We start from the raw sequence: 17134 nt of genomic DNA, 5'->3' as shown, positions 1-17134 counted from the left end.
TTCACACATTACCAATGACTGTAGGCTGATAGCTTTCTTGTTAAAGCCAACATTCCATTAAAATCAGCTGGTTTAAATAGGTTTTTTAAATGCAGGTGAACCCGCTAAATAAAAATCGCACATTGATCCCATTCCCACTTCACATAGGACAGGCAGCCTGATTGTGACTTTTATCCGAAATGTTATTGTGTGTCACTGACGTCACGTCTAGGTCACGAATGCTCTGGAAACAATTGTTACAGAGGAGAAAACAACAATAGACTCAATGTTAAAGAACTGTCTGTATAAAGCAGACTCGTTCCACTCTCACGGTTTCACGAGCCTAGATGAAACAATTTTATCTGTCATCAAGTTAGCTGGGCGCTAAAACCGGAAGTTATCATTTGTGATTAAAAAATGGTTGTTGGTGATGTATTAAAGACCCCCACTGATGTGTGGAGCTCCCGCATAACTCCAACCCTGGTTTTACGCCATTATGAGGTGAAAATTCTCATTCTAATTCTGTTAAGTCAAAATGTATTAATGTTAAACATGTTGCGTATTGCCAATATTTGACACTGCCCTTCCTTCAGTCCTCAGTAACAAACCTGCCAAGTGTGAAATAGAATAACATATCAGAAATTATTACATATCTGTCAATGAACTCAATATTCAAATATTGTATATAATGACTGGGAAATAATTAATTTCTAAATGTTATTTTCATAATTAAGGGACAAACACATGTTAGGGAACAATATGAATCAACATTGATTACAATTATTTTAATTTGTACAATAAATTATATATTTCTGAAAGTCATGTTGAGACAACTTAAGCGCTTTATAAAAATCTATAGATTTGGGTTTTGGTTTCATCATCAGTATCATGAAATCACAGCCAGATCTTTCTTTTTTACATATATGTACAGCTGAGGTGTTTCAGCATGACAGAGTCTCATGACTGCTGTCCCATGTGCTGATCCGGTAGCTGTCCGAGGTACGCACCGTCAACATGGTGGGTCGTTTAACCTCTCACACAGACTGAGTATGTGTTCCAGATCAGATGACGACCTCACTCAGTCCCACATCAGCTGCTTGTGTTCGTGTTAAACTGCTTGACCTCATTCGACGTGACACCAGCGTTACACCCTGTTCAGCAACATCATTACATTCCTGAATTATTTATTCAATTAGGCCGTTAACAGATCAGAAGGACTCTTTCTAAAGAATTGTGTGTAATTAGCATGTAGATGTTAGTGAAGGATGAGCACTAAACAGTAAGGAATCACACAGAAACAGGTGATATTGATTATTTTGAGTATTATATAGTGACATTTAATAATTTGCTCTCAGGGTACATCTGTGTTTAAGTCATTTCAATTATTGTTGAATGTTGCTTGTACATTTCATCACAACCGTCAACTCAAATCACAACTGTGAATAAACATGTTTCGACATGTACCTCACTCTGAGTCTCTCAGTCTCACTTTGTTGCACTTTCTTTCTAAACGTATCTCATGACCTCCTCACAGGTGAAGGGTTACAGGTGTGAACATTTGCTGCGACATGCTGAAAGCTTTTGACAGTATTGGCCTCACATTGTTGCATTTTATTTTTCTACACATAAGTCAGTCAGCTTTTTAGCTGTCAGAAGGCTCCTCTAAGAGAGATACTGGCTCCCTGTTAATCTCTGACTTCAGTGTGCATGCTTAGCTAAGATAACCTTGTCAGGGAGCTCACTCTGCTCAGAGTTCACATTGATATCAATGTCCTCATTCAAATGCTCTGTGGGAATACTGAATGTTCAGGTAATATACTGAAGTGTCGTCACAAATGAGCACGTGGACCAAACTTTTTAAAATTTGAGGATTTTATTGAAAAGCCAAACATCAGCACAAAAAGAAAGAACAACACATTTGAGTTTGACATTCATTCATGTTCATCATTGTAAAGGAATTTACATGTTTAGTCTCATAAGTTCATAGTTGTTAATTTGTTGATATCTCTCACTCTGCTCACTCCTCATACGAGAGATAAACTGGCTCCATGATATACCGAACTCCATATTCTCCATCTATAGAGTAGAGCAGCAGTAACATCTTTTTGGAGGCTAACCCTGAAGCTAGAATCGCCCTGGTTACCTCCACAAGAAGTCTATGGCGACTTGGACAGCTGACGACTTGGACAGGAAACAGGATGAGAGAGAGGGGGAGTGACGACCAGGCCGAGAGTCGAACCCGGGTCCGCTGCAGCGAGGACAAAGCCTCTGTACAAGGGACGCCTGCTTTACCCACTGAGCTAAACAGTGCCCCAGATCTATGGGATTTTTAAATTGGATTTTAGAATGTTGCAGAAAATCATCTCTGTGACAAACATAAATGTATGATTCTTACATGTTTTGATCAACAAGATAATCTTCACAGATGAACACAACTTTTAATTTCAGCATAAATTAAATCTCTATTAGTAAAAGGCTAATGTTAGGCTATAAACAGACAACATCACAGTCACACGATGTTAACATCACCACCACTAAGTGTCTTACAGCACAATTACTATACACGTTTTCTATAAACTGAAAAACTGATTTCCAGGTTTCAGTACTGCAGACTACACCACTCTATTACAACATGACTAAGGAAAACATGTTTCCAGAGTATTTGCAGCAGGTTAAATACTCACAGACAGGGAAGTTTTCTGGCAGAACTGGCACAGAATTACACTGTTACTACATGTACTGTACAACCTGCTCTCCTCGATCGTGTTTTATTGAATACGCCAACGTAAGGCATCACGCCTCCTGAATCTCCTTCCTCACCTGGGATAATCAGATCAGATCAGAAGAGAAATCCTTCACTCAGCCAAACAAACAACAAACGGCAGAAACTGTGCAGTATGACCCAGCCTTATGTCTTATTTCTACACTGTAACTGCTCAGTCTAAACTACATTGCCCGGCCCAACTAGTTTAATTGCCAAATTCATTAGAGTCCCACAGCCTGCTGAGCAGTCCACCACCACTGGTTCGACCAGTCCAACCATAGTTAACGACCATGGTGGTATGAGGAACCTTTCATGGATTATGTCCAAGTTAAAGGTGCAATGTGTAAGAACTGTTGTTGGAAACATTTTCAAGAAGACACATCAAAAAACAAAAAAAAAAACAACAGGATGTAAAGAAATACCAGATTTGACGACATGATGTCTATCATTTGAATTGTTTTGCAGGGAAATCTACTGAAGTTAGCATGCTAACCAGCTAGCCCAAAATACACACCAACAACCCCCAGGTGGTCTGAGTTCACAATCTGGACCATCAACTGCACTGCTAACTGAGCTAACTAGCTAATGGCAGCTACAGTTAGCAGCAGTTAGCGGTTAGTCTGGTCACGCTGTCCCCTGATTGGTCTCTGGACTCAGCTGCTCAGAGAGCTCTGTGCTGTTGTCAGGAGCTGCAGGTCAGAAACACACATCCCATATTGAACTTTTATAAACAATAAATACAGTGTTGAAAAGGTTAATCTGTAAAATAATGTGAAATTTAATCTAAAACATGAAGTGTGAGTCAGATCAGCTGAAATAGAACCAACGTAAGTTTTACTTACAAGATGGAGGGCTGATGGCTGAAATCCAAACAAAAGACAAATGATTTCAGTCACAGTTGTAAATAGCAGATTACCTCTAATCACTTTATTCCTCTCCTCTACTTTCTCAAACTGAGTTTTTGTTTGTACTCAGTCTGTTTAGTGCTGACTGTCTTTCCTTTCTCTAATGCTTGTTTGAATTTTTCAAAAAAATCAAAGTTTTCATTTTTCTCTCTCACCTTTCTTCTTTTTGTAAACGATGAGTCCAGCAGCACTGATGACAGTGAGAGCGAGAACAACCACTGCAGCAGTGATGGGGACGATGGAAATGTGCTTCTCTGTTGAATACAATAATAGTTTATTATTACTGTTCAACATGAATTCCCATGCACTCCTCTTCAGCACCCTCTGATCTCACTCTTACCCCAGTTGGTCCTGATTCGATCTTTCTCCAGTTTGGTGATGATGTCGTCCTCCACACCAGAATGCTGAAACACACAGTCGTACCTCGTCCAGTCTTCAGGTGTGACTGATGAAAGGTTCAGGTCAACACTCATCTGAAAGGTTCCATTGTGGTTGGGGAGGATCTCTCCGTGGTCCACCTCCTCATGAAGCTCCTCTCCATCTTTCCTCCAGACGAGTGAGGCTCTGCGAGGGTAGAAACCTGTAGCGAGGCAGCTGACTGGAGAGGAGGGAGTCTTCTGGAGGAGAGACACTGAGGGAAGCTCTGGAGAGAAAAGAGAGGATATTAAAGAGGAGAGAGGAAAAAAACAAGGTAAAAGAAAGATGAAGAAATTAAATTGGGAATCAATAACAGAAGCAAATGTTAAACAAATGTATTGGATGCATTTTGTTCCTCAAGAAACATCTGCAAACCTTTTAATAAATTATAAATATGATGCATTATATACATATTTTTTACTTGCTAGCAGGTTTCATCTGCACTGCCTATTTTGTTGCAATACTATGTTTCTTGGCACATCACTGCTGCAAACTGTTGATCAGGGGAATAGTGTGATACAGGCAGCATGATGTGAATCCTGTCGCCCATGTGCTTGTGACAGTTTGTAATAGCGTCGGCTGACTAAATTGACTTTTTTAAAAGCAGTACAGTGGCGACGGTGGCCAATTAATGTGATCCATGTATCCAGACCACAGTGTAATAATGACAGGGTACATAACAACACATCTGCTACACAGCATGATCCACATACACATGATCTGTACACAGACAGAGGAGGGAAATACTCCACCACTAAAGACACACACTACAGTCAGAGAAGAAAAATGTCTGTCTGTTTTTATGATTCACAGTAAGGTCGTCAATTACAGTGTCAATTTTCAGTGGAACTATTTCTATTTTGAAACACTGAAACTGTAAAATCACTTTCCTTAAACTAACTGTGGCGTCACAGTCTGAGCTTTGCTGGTGAGTAATGTCATCTAAAGATGTCTGTGAGTGGTCAGGACTAACACAAATGTAACCTCTGCCAAAAAAAGTGATGTCAGACAGGTTGGATTAATAACACAATGACAGTTCAATCTGAGCAGCCTATATGAAGATCACTGTGTCTTATAAACTACATCAGGTCAGGTGATTCTACCTGTTCTCAGCAGAACGCTCTTCCCATGCTCCACATACTCCTTCAGCCACTTTGAATAAACCTGAGTAGCGAAAATCTCATCATCTCTATCCACTACCCATCTCAGTGGGATGTTGACAGCTTCAGGTCTTAGAGCGATCCATAGAAATGTATTCGGATCCAATGCCAGGAGGTCTTCTCCATCATAACCAAACTGACTGAAACCTTTGACCTCTCCAGTCTCATCATCCCACTCACAGCCCTCCACCTTTTGTAAAACATGGCCACCTGAGAGAGAGACAGAGACTGTACTTAACAGTGATTCACAGATGAAACATTGAGTGGAAATATCTTAAAAGCATTGCACATTGTGTGAAGCACTGCATTTTTTAGCTATGTGTTCATGAATCATTAGATTGTTATCAGTAGTTTGTGTTCAACAGCTTCAGCAACAAGTTTAACAATCAGCTGATTTATGTTGACGTGATGAATGACAGGTAGTGGCTGGACCACTGAAGACAAACTGATATGATGATTTGCTTTACATGAATCTCTATTTCAGGTTATGTGTAAAATGAGTTTGAACTGATTGGTATCTTGAGGCCCTGGATCATTTACAACTAAGATGCAGAACAATAAAACAGGTTATAACATATTACATACTGTACCTCCACTTTGGTTGAAGGGACGCATAAAACTGTTAGTCAAGGCTTTGAAGGTGTAAGGCAAAACCTGGAAACATAAGTGTTTGTACCGCTCCAGCCGCTCAGGATTCTCTGTGAAGAATGACTTAGCAACATCCTGTTTTAGATCCATCCTTTTGTTGCTGTCACAGGACCCCACCAGAAGTTCATCAACTTCTACTGTCACTAGAAGTTCTGGGAGGTTTGGGATTCCAGTTGAAGCAATTGTGAAATGCTTCAGGGAGTGTAGCACTGCAGGACAAACACAGGTGCCTATAAATAACACAAATCATAAACATGATACTAAGTGAAAATATAAATATGATATTAAATGTGTGTATTTGCTATGCAGGAGGAAAATGCAAAAGTCTTAAATGTAAATGTGCAGGACAAACACCCTCCATTCAGTATGAATATATATGATCAAGCCCAGCCAAGGTTGATCAAATTATGTAAGAAATGAAATAAGTATGAACTTTTTTTGTTGAGTTGTGTGTGTTCAGTTTGTTGAAACAAGTTGAAGAAGCCTCCGATCTGGAAAAAAATTGGTCGCTAAGATTCGGACAGGCCTCTCTGGGCTGCCCTCAGCCAGCTAACTAGCTGAAATTCAGTCGGTGTAACGTTACTGCCACAACAATGGCTCAACATTTAATTTTTTATTTTATGAAAGCACAAGTTGAGGAAGCAACCGCTCCACTGACGTCATCAACTGAGTCCACCAAGCCAAGTTCTTCAGCCTAAATCACTCACAAGATGGTTGGCCCGGACGTTTGTGTCATGACTCTAGATTCATGTTCTTTGTGTTGTGTTCTTGTGTCTGGTTTTGTCTTGTGGTTTCTTGTATTTGATTTCCATGTCTTTGTATCGTGTCTTGTTGTGTCTTATGTTTTGATTTTCCATGCCCCACTGTGTCCTTCAAGTGTCTCCTGTGTTCTTCCCTCTGTCTCCCTCTGTCTGACAGTGTTCTCATCCATGCCTTCCCCTCGTTATCTCACCTGTTGGTCCACCTCACCTGTTCCTTGTCATGTTGTTAGTGTCTGTGTATTTAGTCAGTGGTTGTGTCCAAATTCAGGGTCAGCATCCTTTGGAGTGTGTATTTGAAGTGCAATTACATCACTAAGCCGCGTGAAGCCTGTCCAAATTCAAAGTGTGCTCCAAATGCTCCCCACAAATGCCTCCTTCTTTTGCCTGTTCCCGGACACACCGCTACTATCCTTCGCGGCTACAAATTGCCCAAGATTCATTGCGCGCCCAAAGAGAATAAATAAATAAATAAATAAATAAATAAATAATGGCGACCTCAAATGGCACAGATCTCGCATTTAAAGGGATATTCCGGTGTAAATTTAATCCATGGTCTAACACACCGTGAAACTTTGTTAGACTCCCCCCCTCGAGAGATAAAGTTTGCAGACCGCTAGCTATTGTAGTTTTAGCATCCTCAGAAACGACCGAACGACAACAATACACTGCAGTAAATGGATCCAAATATAAAACCGCCATCAAAAAGCCGCCAAACTTCAGCAACATTAGAAATAGGGATAGTAGAAATAGTAATAGTCGAATACCGAGTGCAGTAGAGTTCCACAGCTCAATGATGATCATTACTGTGGGACTACTGCACTCGGTAATCGACTCACAGGGCTTCCCCACAACAAGGAAGGCTTCTCGGGTGGTGAGTTTCGTTTATCTATTCCGACAAATCCGGCAATGATATCAAATGTTTGATGCCTCGAAATATGTGCTGGGACCCTGTTTCTAATGTTGCTGAAGTTTGGAGCTGTTCTGAGCATTATTTGTGGCTTTTTGATGGCGGTTAAACTGTTAGCTAGCTAATAATGATAATATTGATAACATAACTGTGGGTTCAATAACAGGTTTACCTCTGCATGGTCCTCTCTGCCAGAGATAAACCAGAGCCGCTTCTCCTCTTCCTCCACAAGCAGGAGGATTAAAGAGGAAATCATGAATTCCTGAAGCTCAAACATATTTGACAGTCAAACTTTACTCTTCTTGTCACTTTCGCGGACCTGGGCTGCAAAAGTAGTGACGTACGGGTAGGGGCGGGAACATCTGGTGACGCAACCAGGAAATGCTCCAAAGGGTAGGCTGTCCCATTTAACAACAGGCTGACGCTGCCTGCAGGTCTCTCTGAAGGACCCTGCCTTTGCTGGCGGCCAAAGATGGGTCCTTGAAGGATGCTGCCCCTGAATTTGGACACAGCCACTGTCTTCCCTGCTCTCCTTGTCTGGTCATTGTATCTGCCTGCCTCTGTCTGCGCCCATGCTCCTGTTCATGCGCCTGCTCCTGTCTGTTCCCAGTTCCCCATGGTATGTGTTTTTGGACTTGAGTTTTTGCATTTTGCCTTCTGATTTGAACTTTGTACTTTTGGTTTGCACTTTGTTTAGCCATCTTTGCTTTTGTTCCTGTTGTCTAGTTTTTGGTCTAGCTCCCTTTTTGTTATTCGTTCGTTTTGGGTGCACCTCCTCCCCTTTAACCCCAGCATGACAGTTTGCACCCCTGAGCCAGAGCCTGATGCAGGTTTACTAGCCGGTGTATCTGCAATTGGTGAACCACCTTCACAGCCACATTTGGAGGTACTTCCCCACACTGTCAAGAATGGAAAGTCATCAATGTGGTCTGGACAATTTCCTTGGTTTGTATACAGTGTAAATAAGGAAGCATCTTTCTATAAAATGTGCAGACATTCCCCCAGTGGAGCTGACAGCCCATTTGCGAGATAGGAGTTTGTGAACTGGAAGCATGTTTCAAAGCTACAGGGCCAACCAAACCGCAGGCCGGGGAAATGTGTTTAATCAAATGAACCATGATGCCATGGACTATTCATTTATCGAGAGGAATCAGGACCATCTAAAAGTCATTTTGAATATTGTACTGTTTTGTGCCAAGCAGGACATCTCCCTACGTGGACACAGGGGAAATGTTCCCAATCAAGGAACATTTCTCGAACAGTTCAAGTTCATGTGTAAATATGATCCAAGGATCCCAAATCGTCTGGAGCAGCTGCCCAGAAACGTAACTTTGATGAGCCCAGATGTTCAAAATGAGCTACTGGAGTCAGCAGCCTCTTTGCTGTTGTGCAAGATCAAAGCCCTCGAACCAGGCACCTATCATGCCTTTATGGCAGACGAATATATAAGGATGAGTCAAAGCGTGAACTTGTGGCTGTAAGCGTGTGAGGGTTCATGAATACAGGTGTTTCAGAGAAGATATTACAGGTGATTGAACCACTGCAACTTGACCCATCTCTGTGCGTTGGCCTTAGTTTTGACAGCTCTTCTGTTATGTCAGGAAACAAGGGGGTTGTAAATGTGATTCTAAAACAGTCTTTTCCTCGAGCTGTGAATGTCCACTCTAACTCTCACAGACTGAATCTGGGACTATGTGCAGCATCAACAGTGTCTCGGGACATTAGCACATTATTTGATACAGTGAACAATGTACACAGTACACATGAGAGGCAGCAGCAGACATGCAGGGTTTGTGGAAGTGCAAAAATCCTGGAAATATAAAGGTTGAGGCGCAGTCCCTTCTCCAACAAATACAAACAAAAAAGTTTAGACTTTTTCTCTTCAGCATAAGGGGAATTCTTTCAGACGAACAATTTTGACACACAGAGTTTACAAAGCCCAACGTTATCAGTTTCTGAGTGCAAAGACCTAATTGAGGGACTAAAAGAGAGCCATGCTCGGTTTAAAGAGAATTCAGATTGTGATTTTGAAGTTATGAAGCTAACAGAAGAGCTGATGACGATATGAGGATCCAAGGACAGAGGAGGTCGTTCACTGTACATATTGTAAAGTCCATTGAGGTAAGGTGATTTTGATTTGGGGTTATATAAATAATATTCATTTTGATTTATTTCATTAATGAATCTTTCATCCCACTATTAATGCTGGTGTAGATTATGACTGACCGCAACTACTGCCCCCACCCCACCCATGGGCCTTTGGTGGTTGGGCCCAGGTGGCGGGTGCACTATTTTCTGCTTGGAAAGTGCCAATCCTATTTGTAGGCCATGAAAACAACAAAGCTTGGCCTGTTGTTTCACAAATTTTTTGATGCTTCGTATTTGCTCCTGAAGGGATTTCACCTGGAGTAATGTGTATTAGCCACACAGCCCTACTGTTATTAGGCTGCATTGTTTATTTGAAATTAGTTGCTCATTACATTTCAACTAGATTTCATTGTACAGTATGTGGTTGCTTTAACAGTAATAAAGGAGCGTGTTGTTCCTTCTTAATTCAAACATTGCTCTGCTAGCTGTTTTCATTCTTTGATTTCATTTCACTTCCCATTTGTCTAAACAGCTGAGCTGATCAATACTGAAGCTACAATGTAATGAATACCTGTGTGACTTCTGTCTGATGTATGCAGTCATGCAGAAACCTTTTTCTACTGTTTGGGTTTGTCTTCATCACTTTGGCCAATAAAGTGGTTAATGAACCACTGTCGGTACAAATATGTTACAGACAGAAAACAGACAGGTTTTTGTTGTGTACAGCCTTTATAGGTCATTTGGTTGTATCATCTTGTACAGGCAATGTCTTGTCATTATGCAGAATCTTGCAAAGTTATATTGTCGCAGTTTAAATTGCGGTTAGCGGTAAGTCTTTTTTTGTCCTGGGAAAGGATGGCCCACATAATTTTGCATTGGCACAGCCAAAATACAGTTTCTGCTTCTGCACTGAAAGTGAAACTAAACTTGGAGCAAAAGAGTCGAGTGAACTGTGAAGTTTAAATAGTTTAAAGGTTTAAAATGTGATCTTACCTGGTGATGAAACGTGACAGAAGAGAAGCAACAACAATAACGTTCTCATCTTGATTTGATGGAGGCGAGTGAGTGGAGGCTGGATCAGCTTTTTCTGTCCTGAGAATGAAAATAGACCAGACTGCCAACAAGTGATCCAGACCTCAAGAACATCAAGGTGATAATAATACAGTAAATTCGACAAAGTCCTAACCTTAAAACAGACCCGACACAGAGCCCGATGGTCAGCCTTTCCAGTAAACTCCCTCACTTCCTTCCTTTTTCTGATGATTAAAAAAAAAAAAAAAAAAAAAACCCCAGCTCAAAACAGTTTCGATTCAGAGATTTGGTTTGACTGAAAGAGTTTGTTTTGTCTGAGCCTGTCTTTGAGTTCAAGTGAAAGACACTTTATGGCAAGACTTGCATTCATGCTGGTGAATCAGTTATAAATCACCCTCATGAATGAACCATACATCAATAATTGTCTAATTTTACTCATTAACCATGATGATAAAGATACAAAAAAAATAAAAAATAAAAAATAGAAATTCATGGTAAAAAAAAAAAAGCATACTGTTTTGTATTTTAGAGACTTCTCAATTTTGCACAAAACATATTTAAGGGACGCTAATGTCAAGTCAAGCTCCTCCACAGTCACACTCTGGGCTTTTCTGTGTGAAGGTAGAATCGGCTGAATCGCTTTTCGGTAAATGATTCTAAAGGCCGAACTTATAATCTATGCATGAGATCTAATTATATTTTTGTTAATTCCCATGGGTCTCTTTAATATTTAATCTAAAAATCTGAGATTCTGACACTTTTTACAAAGAACGAAGAAGGCAGCAGTGATTTAAAATTTGCCATAACCATTTCACAAAGTTGATTAAGTCTCCTCATGATGCAAGAACTCTTAAAATAACACGATATCTAGGAGTCTAGGACATTGCTGTTACCAGTGACCTCACTTTATTACTTGGTCTATATCCATGACTGTTTCTGAGCGAGGATGAAGGTGCTGGCTAAGTGGTGTAAAAATAGTATCCACATTTTAATATAATATGTGACCTTCAGTAGAGATAAAGCACACACATTTCTAAAAGCCATGTTGAGACACCTTAAGTGGTTTATAAAAATGTTGTTCTCACTCTTCCATTCTTCCTCCGTCATTAAGTTATATTGCATGTTACATTTCTACACTATATACTGCAGCTGTATCAGCCAAACATCATTGAGGACAGATCCTTTGGTAAAAGTATACAAACCATGCACATGCCACAAATAAACACAGGAAACAAAAAGTAGACTGTCCCTCTTTCTCCCACTTCCCACATAATAAAAGTAATTTGAATTGTGCCAGAGTTGTTTCCTCTTAAAGACAGCTGAGGTGTTTGAACCGACAGACTCTCATAGCTGCTGTCCAGTGTGCTGATCCTGGAGTATGTGTTCCAGATCAGATGACGACCTCAGTCAGTCCCACATCAGCTGTTTATATTAGTGTTTAACTGCTTGGCCTAATTCGACTGGGCACCAGTGTTACACCCTGTTCAGCAACATCAGTACATTCCAGATTCATTCAATTATCCCGGTATCAACAGGCCAGAAGGACACTTTCTGCAATTATCGATACTTTTCTCATCTCATCATTATATCCAGATTACTGGTGACTGCTGATCAGATAATTCATTGTATTTATTTGTATTTTAGTTTATTTTCCTTAAATACTCTTGCAACATTGATATCAAGGTATTTCGTGAATTTCACTGTGATAGTTCATTTTGGTATCCACTCCTAGCATTAATATGCTTTTGAGGACATTTTTTATTATATCAAGATATATATTTTGTGTAGTGAAACAGCCTACAAATATCGCGGCATTATTTTAAGGTCATATCGCCCAGCCCTCCCATCCTTGAGAGACACGCAGAGGTCACAAACCAGTGTCATGCTGGCCCTGTCAGTTTACATGGAGTTTGACTTTCTAGATAATTCTAGAAAGATTTGATGATGTAATTTATTTTTATCCCGCTGAAAGAGCGAGGAAGTTGGAGGGGGAACGAGAGAGGGCAGCGGGGAGAAAGTGAAAGTAAAAGAAAGAGAGTGCACTGGAAATAAACAGACCACGTGTGTATTCTCTTCATGTTTGTGACACATTCTACATAGACAGATATTAAAACTGTGGTAAAATGGTGGTATGATGCCTGAAGTCCTCTGTCACTTATGTTTCCCTTATACTTACAACATACAGCCTCCAGTAACACAGCACAGTAATATAGGCTTTAGGACTACAGTATGTTCCTGACAATAGACTTGGACCTGTGCTTGTTCCAAAGTCACACACAAGTCAAAGTTATTTAGGAACATCTTTATTAATTTTCATATTATCAGAACCCTGCGCTGGGCAGACTCGTTGATCTGAAATATAAAGACAGGCAGCCTCCATCTTCAGGTCACTAGTTTACTGGTGAACTGTTTTGTGTTTCGTAAGCTGCTTTCAGAAAGTAATTTAAAGAGAGTTATCTTACCTGACAATGCAAAGTGGCACGAGAGAAGCAAGAGAATGAAGATCTGTTCTTATTAGAAGTAAGTTTCATGCACTTAAAAGGCTGAGTTGAGTCAGTGGAGTTGAGTCTTCTTGGAGTGATGAAGGGAAGAAATGTTTTCTCTTTAGATAACACGCCCCCTTCCTTCCCTCACGGTGCCTACTGCTCCCCTCAGTGGGGATGAGAGGTTTAGATAGGGGTAACAATTCTTCAAAAGGTTTCCCTGTGGTCTTCGGTCTTTGCTAAACTCAAAATAAATAGAACTTCTTGTACTCAAATAATGAAGTTTAAGATATGAGCTAGTGATAGACTGTAATTATGTTGATGTTTGAATGCTCTGCTATGTTCACCAGCTGATCTCTAGCTGTGTCTGTCTGCTGTGCAGATCAGGCAGTGTACACTTTTTTATTCTTCTCTTTTTTTATTCACTGAAGAAAGCTGTTATTTCTCTGTGAGCTTGTCTCTACAATGGACACATTTCACATGATTTAATCCATCATTACATCATTACAAGTATTGTGTAGTTTAGTTTCACATACTAAAGCTGAAACTAATACTGAGGAAACACTTAATACTAGTTGCATTACTTAGCTTAATAAAAGTCATGGCACATGTTACGGGTCCCAGGATTGGTACCGAAGTAACAAAAGAGATGTCTGTAAAATACAGATAAAGATCAGCAGCAATGAAGACACATGTTAATCGTTCGTCATCCAGGTTGCATCTGGGGCTTTATTTATCAGTAACATAGTCAAACATATTTTCCTTAGTGCTAGCTTCTGTTTCATTCCATGTTCTCAAGTGTGTATCTCAAGTGCATTTAAAGTCCATCAAACATTATCATTCAAGTCAAATCCAAAATACTTCACAATATGTAAACCTTTCCCACATTTTAGTGAGCATGTTACAATTTCAAGCATGTCAGGTAGCATGCAAATATTGTCTCACACATTTTAATGTGAATCAAGGCTACTATATTAATATAGTGCAAATTACAGTTGTCCTTAACTGTCTTTAAAGAAAACACTTATTTGAGTGAAACTCTGGACCTAGGCACTTACTTTACACATAACCATCACTCATGAGAAAATATAAATCATTTCAACTGCAAACCAACTAAACATCACATAGGGTTTCACATTTATAACTGCATACTGTAAATCATCATTTTAACCTTTTCCACAAATTAATACATTTCTATTACTCTTAACTGTTCGTTGAAATTATTACGTGTGCAGGAGCCCAAATAAAGTATTTGCATTGTAAACATCAAAACTAACAACCTGCCTGCGAGACCTTGCACAGGTGATAAAAACCCACAACACCGTGTGCAGCAGCGGTGTCTGCTTGCCGCAAAACAAAGGCAGAAACTCCAGTTCGTTAAGTTAGACAGAAGTATCCGAAACGATCTCAAAATATCGTCACAACACTTGCTTACATAACGTTAAGCTTATAGAAGTTGACATTTATGTTATTTTATCAATTACTAACCTGTAAAATACAGATAAAGATCAGCAGCAATGAAGACACATGTTAATCGTTCGTCATCCAGGTTGCATCTGAGGTACGTGCGGGAGGTCCCCCCCGAAACAACCTGGGGCACAATAGTTCCTGTCTCACATGTTCCACCTGTTTGCTGCTAACATTTCCCACACATATTTGTCACACATGAAAAATGAAATAATTAGAGGGTTCACCATATTATTTGGCAGAATATTACACCCAAGAAATTAAAGGATATTACTTTTCATCTTACCATCATCTTTCAACTTAGAGAAACACCACAAGTGGTCACTATATTTTTGGGGTGTACCACACACAGTTTCCCCAAATGCATTGGAATTGTTTTGACCAAATGAAGAAACCGGAGTGTCATTTTCCTAGTTTTGTGTTGACATCTTAAAAAGAAATGTCTCCCTTCAGACTGAGGGATGTTTTATATAACCAGAGTAGATAATCTCACCGGATGGGAGGAATTGTGCTGTAATGGGGCATTCAGAAGATATGGGGGCTTTTACAAGCAATTGGAATTGGATCTGCTCTGAATTAACTGCATATTTTTTTAAATTTGGGAAAAAACGGCGCACCCGGAAAAAAACCCACGCTGACACGGGGAGAATTAACAACTTCGCACAGACAGAAAGAGAGACGAAAAAAACCAATAACCTTCTGCTGTGAAGCCACAGTGTTAACCCCTGAGCCACCGTGCTGAGATGATGTGATCTTTCATAGCACAACTCCTCAGAAAATCATGCTAAAAAACACCTTACACAGAACTCCTCTTCACACATCCCTAATCCTCATTAGCACAGGTTACACTGCAACTTTTATCTGCTTACATGTCAAGTTCAGCACATCACTTCTAGACGTTTACCCTTCAAAATAAGAGTCCTGGATGTACCAGTGTAAACTGTGTAAAAACATCTAATAGGAACTTAAATGTCAAAAGCTCTGCCCTGCCTGTCACTGATGCAGACTCAACTAAATTAATGAAAACCATCCAGCATTACTAATATTTTCTTTTGACCCTCCTTTGAAAAACAAAAAACAAAACAAGACTGCAACACAGTAATTGCACCCTAGGTTTAAATTTAACATTTTACTGCGGTTCTTTGTTGTGTTCTGGTGCAGAATAAAAGAGCGGCTGCAGGCTAGAAGTTCACTCAGTTACCACTACTAAAAAACCCAATGACATAAATATCAGTGGTAGGAAATAAACAAATGAATGACAATTTAGTCTTCATACAGTAATACAGTATTTAAAACACGATAACAAGTAATGTCATATATGTGAAGAAGCAACATTTTAAAATCAGACAGCAGGTGAACAATGTCTCCACACAGCAATATATTACTATTAAGTACTGAACTTTCCTTTTAGCTCTACAGTTTTAGGGATTACATTTACCCTCATGTACAAGCAACATGTGTCCCTTCTTTATTGCGCCACAGTTTGGAGCCTTATGTCTAATATCTACACCAGCGGTCCTCAATAGGCGGCCCCCGGGCCGCATCCGGCCCGCCGGCCTCCTGTTTGTGGCCCCCGAACTGTTATTCCTTCACCATTTGTTTTGGTTGGGTCAGCACGTGTACACCGGGACTTGGCTCCATGCCAACGATACACAGACAGCTGGGTCACTGACTGCTGCGAGTGCAACTTTTAAGTTTCACTTTCGTTTTCGGAGCAGTTCGCGTATTCACATTTTGCCGGTGGTAGTGTTGTGTCGGTCGCGAACGTGTCGTTCAAAAGAACGAATCTTTTCAGTGAATGAAGTGAACGAAATCACTTCCTGAACTGATTCGTTCCTTTCTCAGTTCAGTTGAGCTCAGCAGCGAGCATGCTGGCGGGGAGTGGAACTGCCGCGACTCACACACAGAACTGTGAGGACGTAATTCATGTTTGCGCTGATTCATTCATGATTCGTGAACCTACTGCACACAGAGAACTGTCGCTGATGAGGTGAATCTCGTTCACGTACTGAAAGTGGCGCTGTGTCACTCACCTACTCACTCAGGGCAGAGGAGTTGATTCACGTCCAGTAACCTACTGCTACAATTAGCGTTGTGTTGCTAACATCTGTGTAGCTTCACGTTAAGTGGTTTTACTGCACAGTAAAAGTCACTAACGTTCGCGAACGTGATTCTCAGCAGGTAACGTAATTCAGGTCCTCAGCCGGTCGTTCGCGAACGACGTACTGGCGTCCCTCCCTCGTTCGCGAACGACCAGCTGAGGAGGTGATTCAGTCACTGAATCAGCGTGAACATGAATCACCTCCTCAGCAGGTCGTTCGCGAACGAGGGAGGGACGCCAGTACGTGAATCTCGTTCAGGTACTGTGCTGAAAGTGGCGCTGTGTCACTCACTCAGGGCAGAGGAGCTGATTCACGTTCAGTAACCGTACTGCTAAAATTAGCGCTGTGTTGCTAACATCCGTCTAGCACCATGTTAAGTGATTTTACTGCACAGTAAAAGTCACTAACGTTCGCGAACATG

The 17134-nt window shown here is 40.5% G+C and overlaps 1 protein-coding gene across 5 annotated transcripts; it reads right to left on the bottom strand.

The window, feature by feature from the left end:
- Positions 1-1833: 1833 nt before the first annotated feature.
- LOC115578402 (major histocompatibility complex class I-related gene protein-like) lies at positions 1834-13228 on the bottom strand. Of its 5 annotated transcripts, none has more exons than XM_030411345.1 (8): positions 13124-13228; positions 10623-10721; positions 5816-6103; positions 5169-5435; positions 3989-4291; positions 3804-3902; positions 3586-3603; positions 1834-3432 (listed from the first exon to the last, which is right to left on the bottom strand). In XM_030411345.1, the coding sequence occupies exons 2-8, from the start codon at positions 10669-10671 to the stop codon at positions 3368-3370; spliced, it is 1089 nt and encodes a 362-aa protein (XP_030267205.1). In that variant the 5' UTR covers positions 10672-10721; positions 13124-13228; the 3' UTR covers positions 1834-3367. The 5 variants fall into 5 exon arrangements, with proteins under 5 accessions (XP_030267205.1, XP_030267208.1, XP_030267206.1 ...); XM_030411348.1 differs by having other exon boundaries at positions 5816-6082; XM_030411346.1 differs by lacking the exon at positions 13124-13228 and adding an exon at positions 10816-10885.
- Between the last annotated feature and the right edge of the window lie 3906 nt (positions 13229-17134).

Source organism: Sparus aurata, chromosome 3, assembly GCF_900880675.1.
Source record: "Sparus aurata chromosome 3, fSpaAur1.1, whole genome shotgun sequence".
Lineage (NCBI taxonomy): Eukaryota > Metazoa > Chordata > Actinopteri > Spariformes > Sparidae > Sparus > Sparus aurata.
Note: the sequence above shows the minus strand (reverse complement) of the source record. Positions and strands in the feature narration are given on the sequence as shown.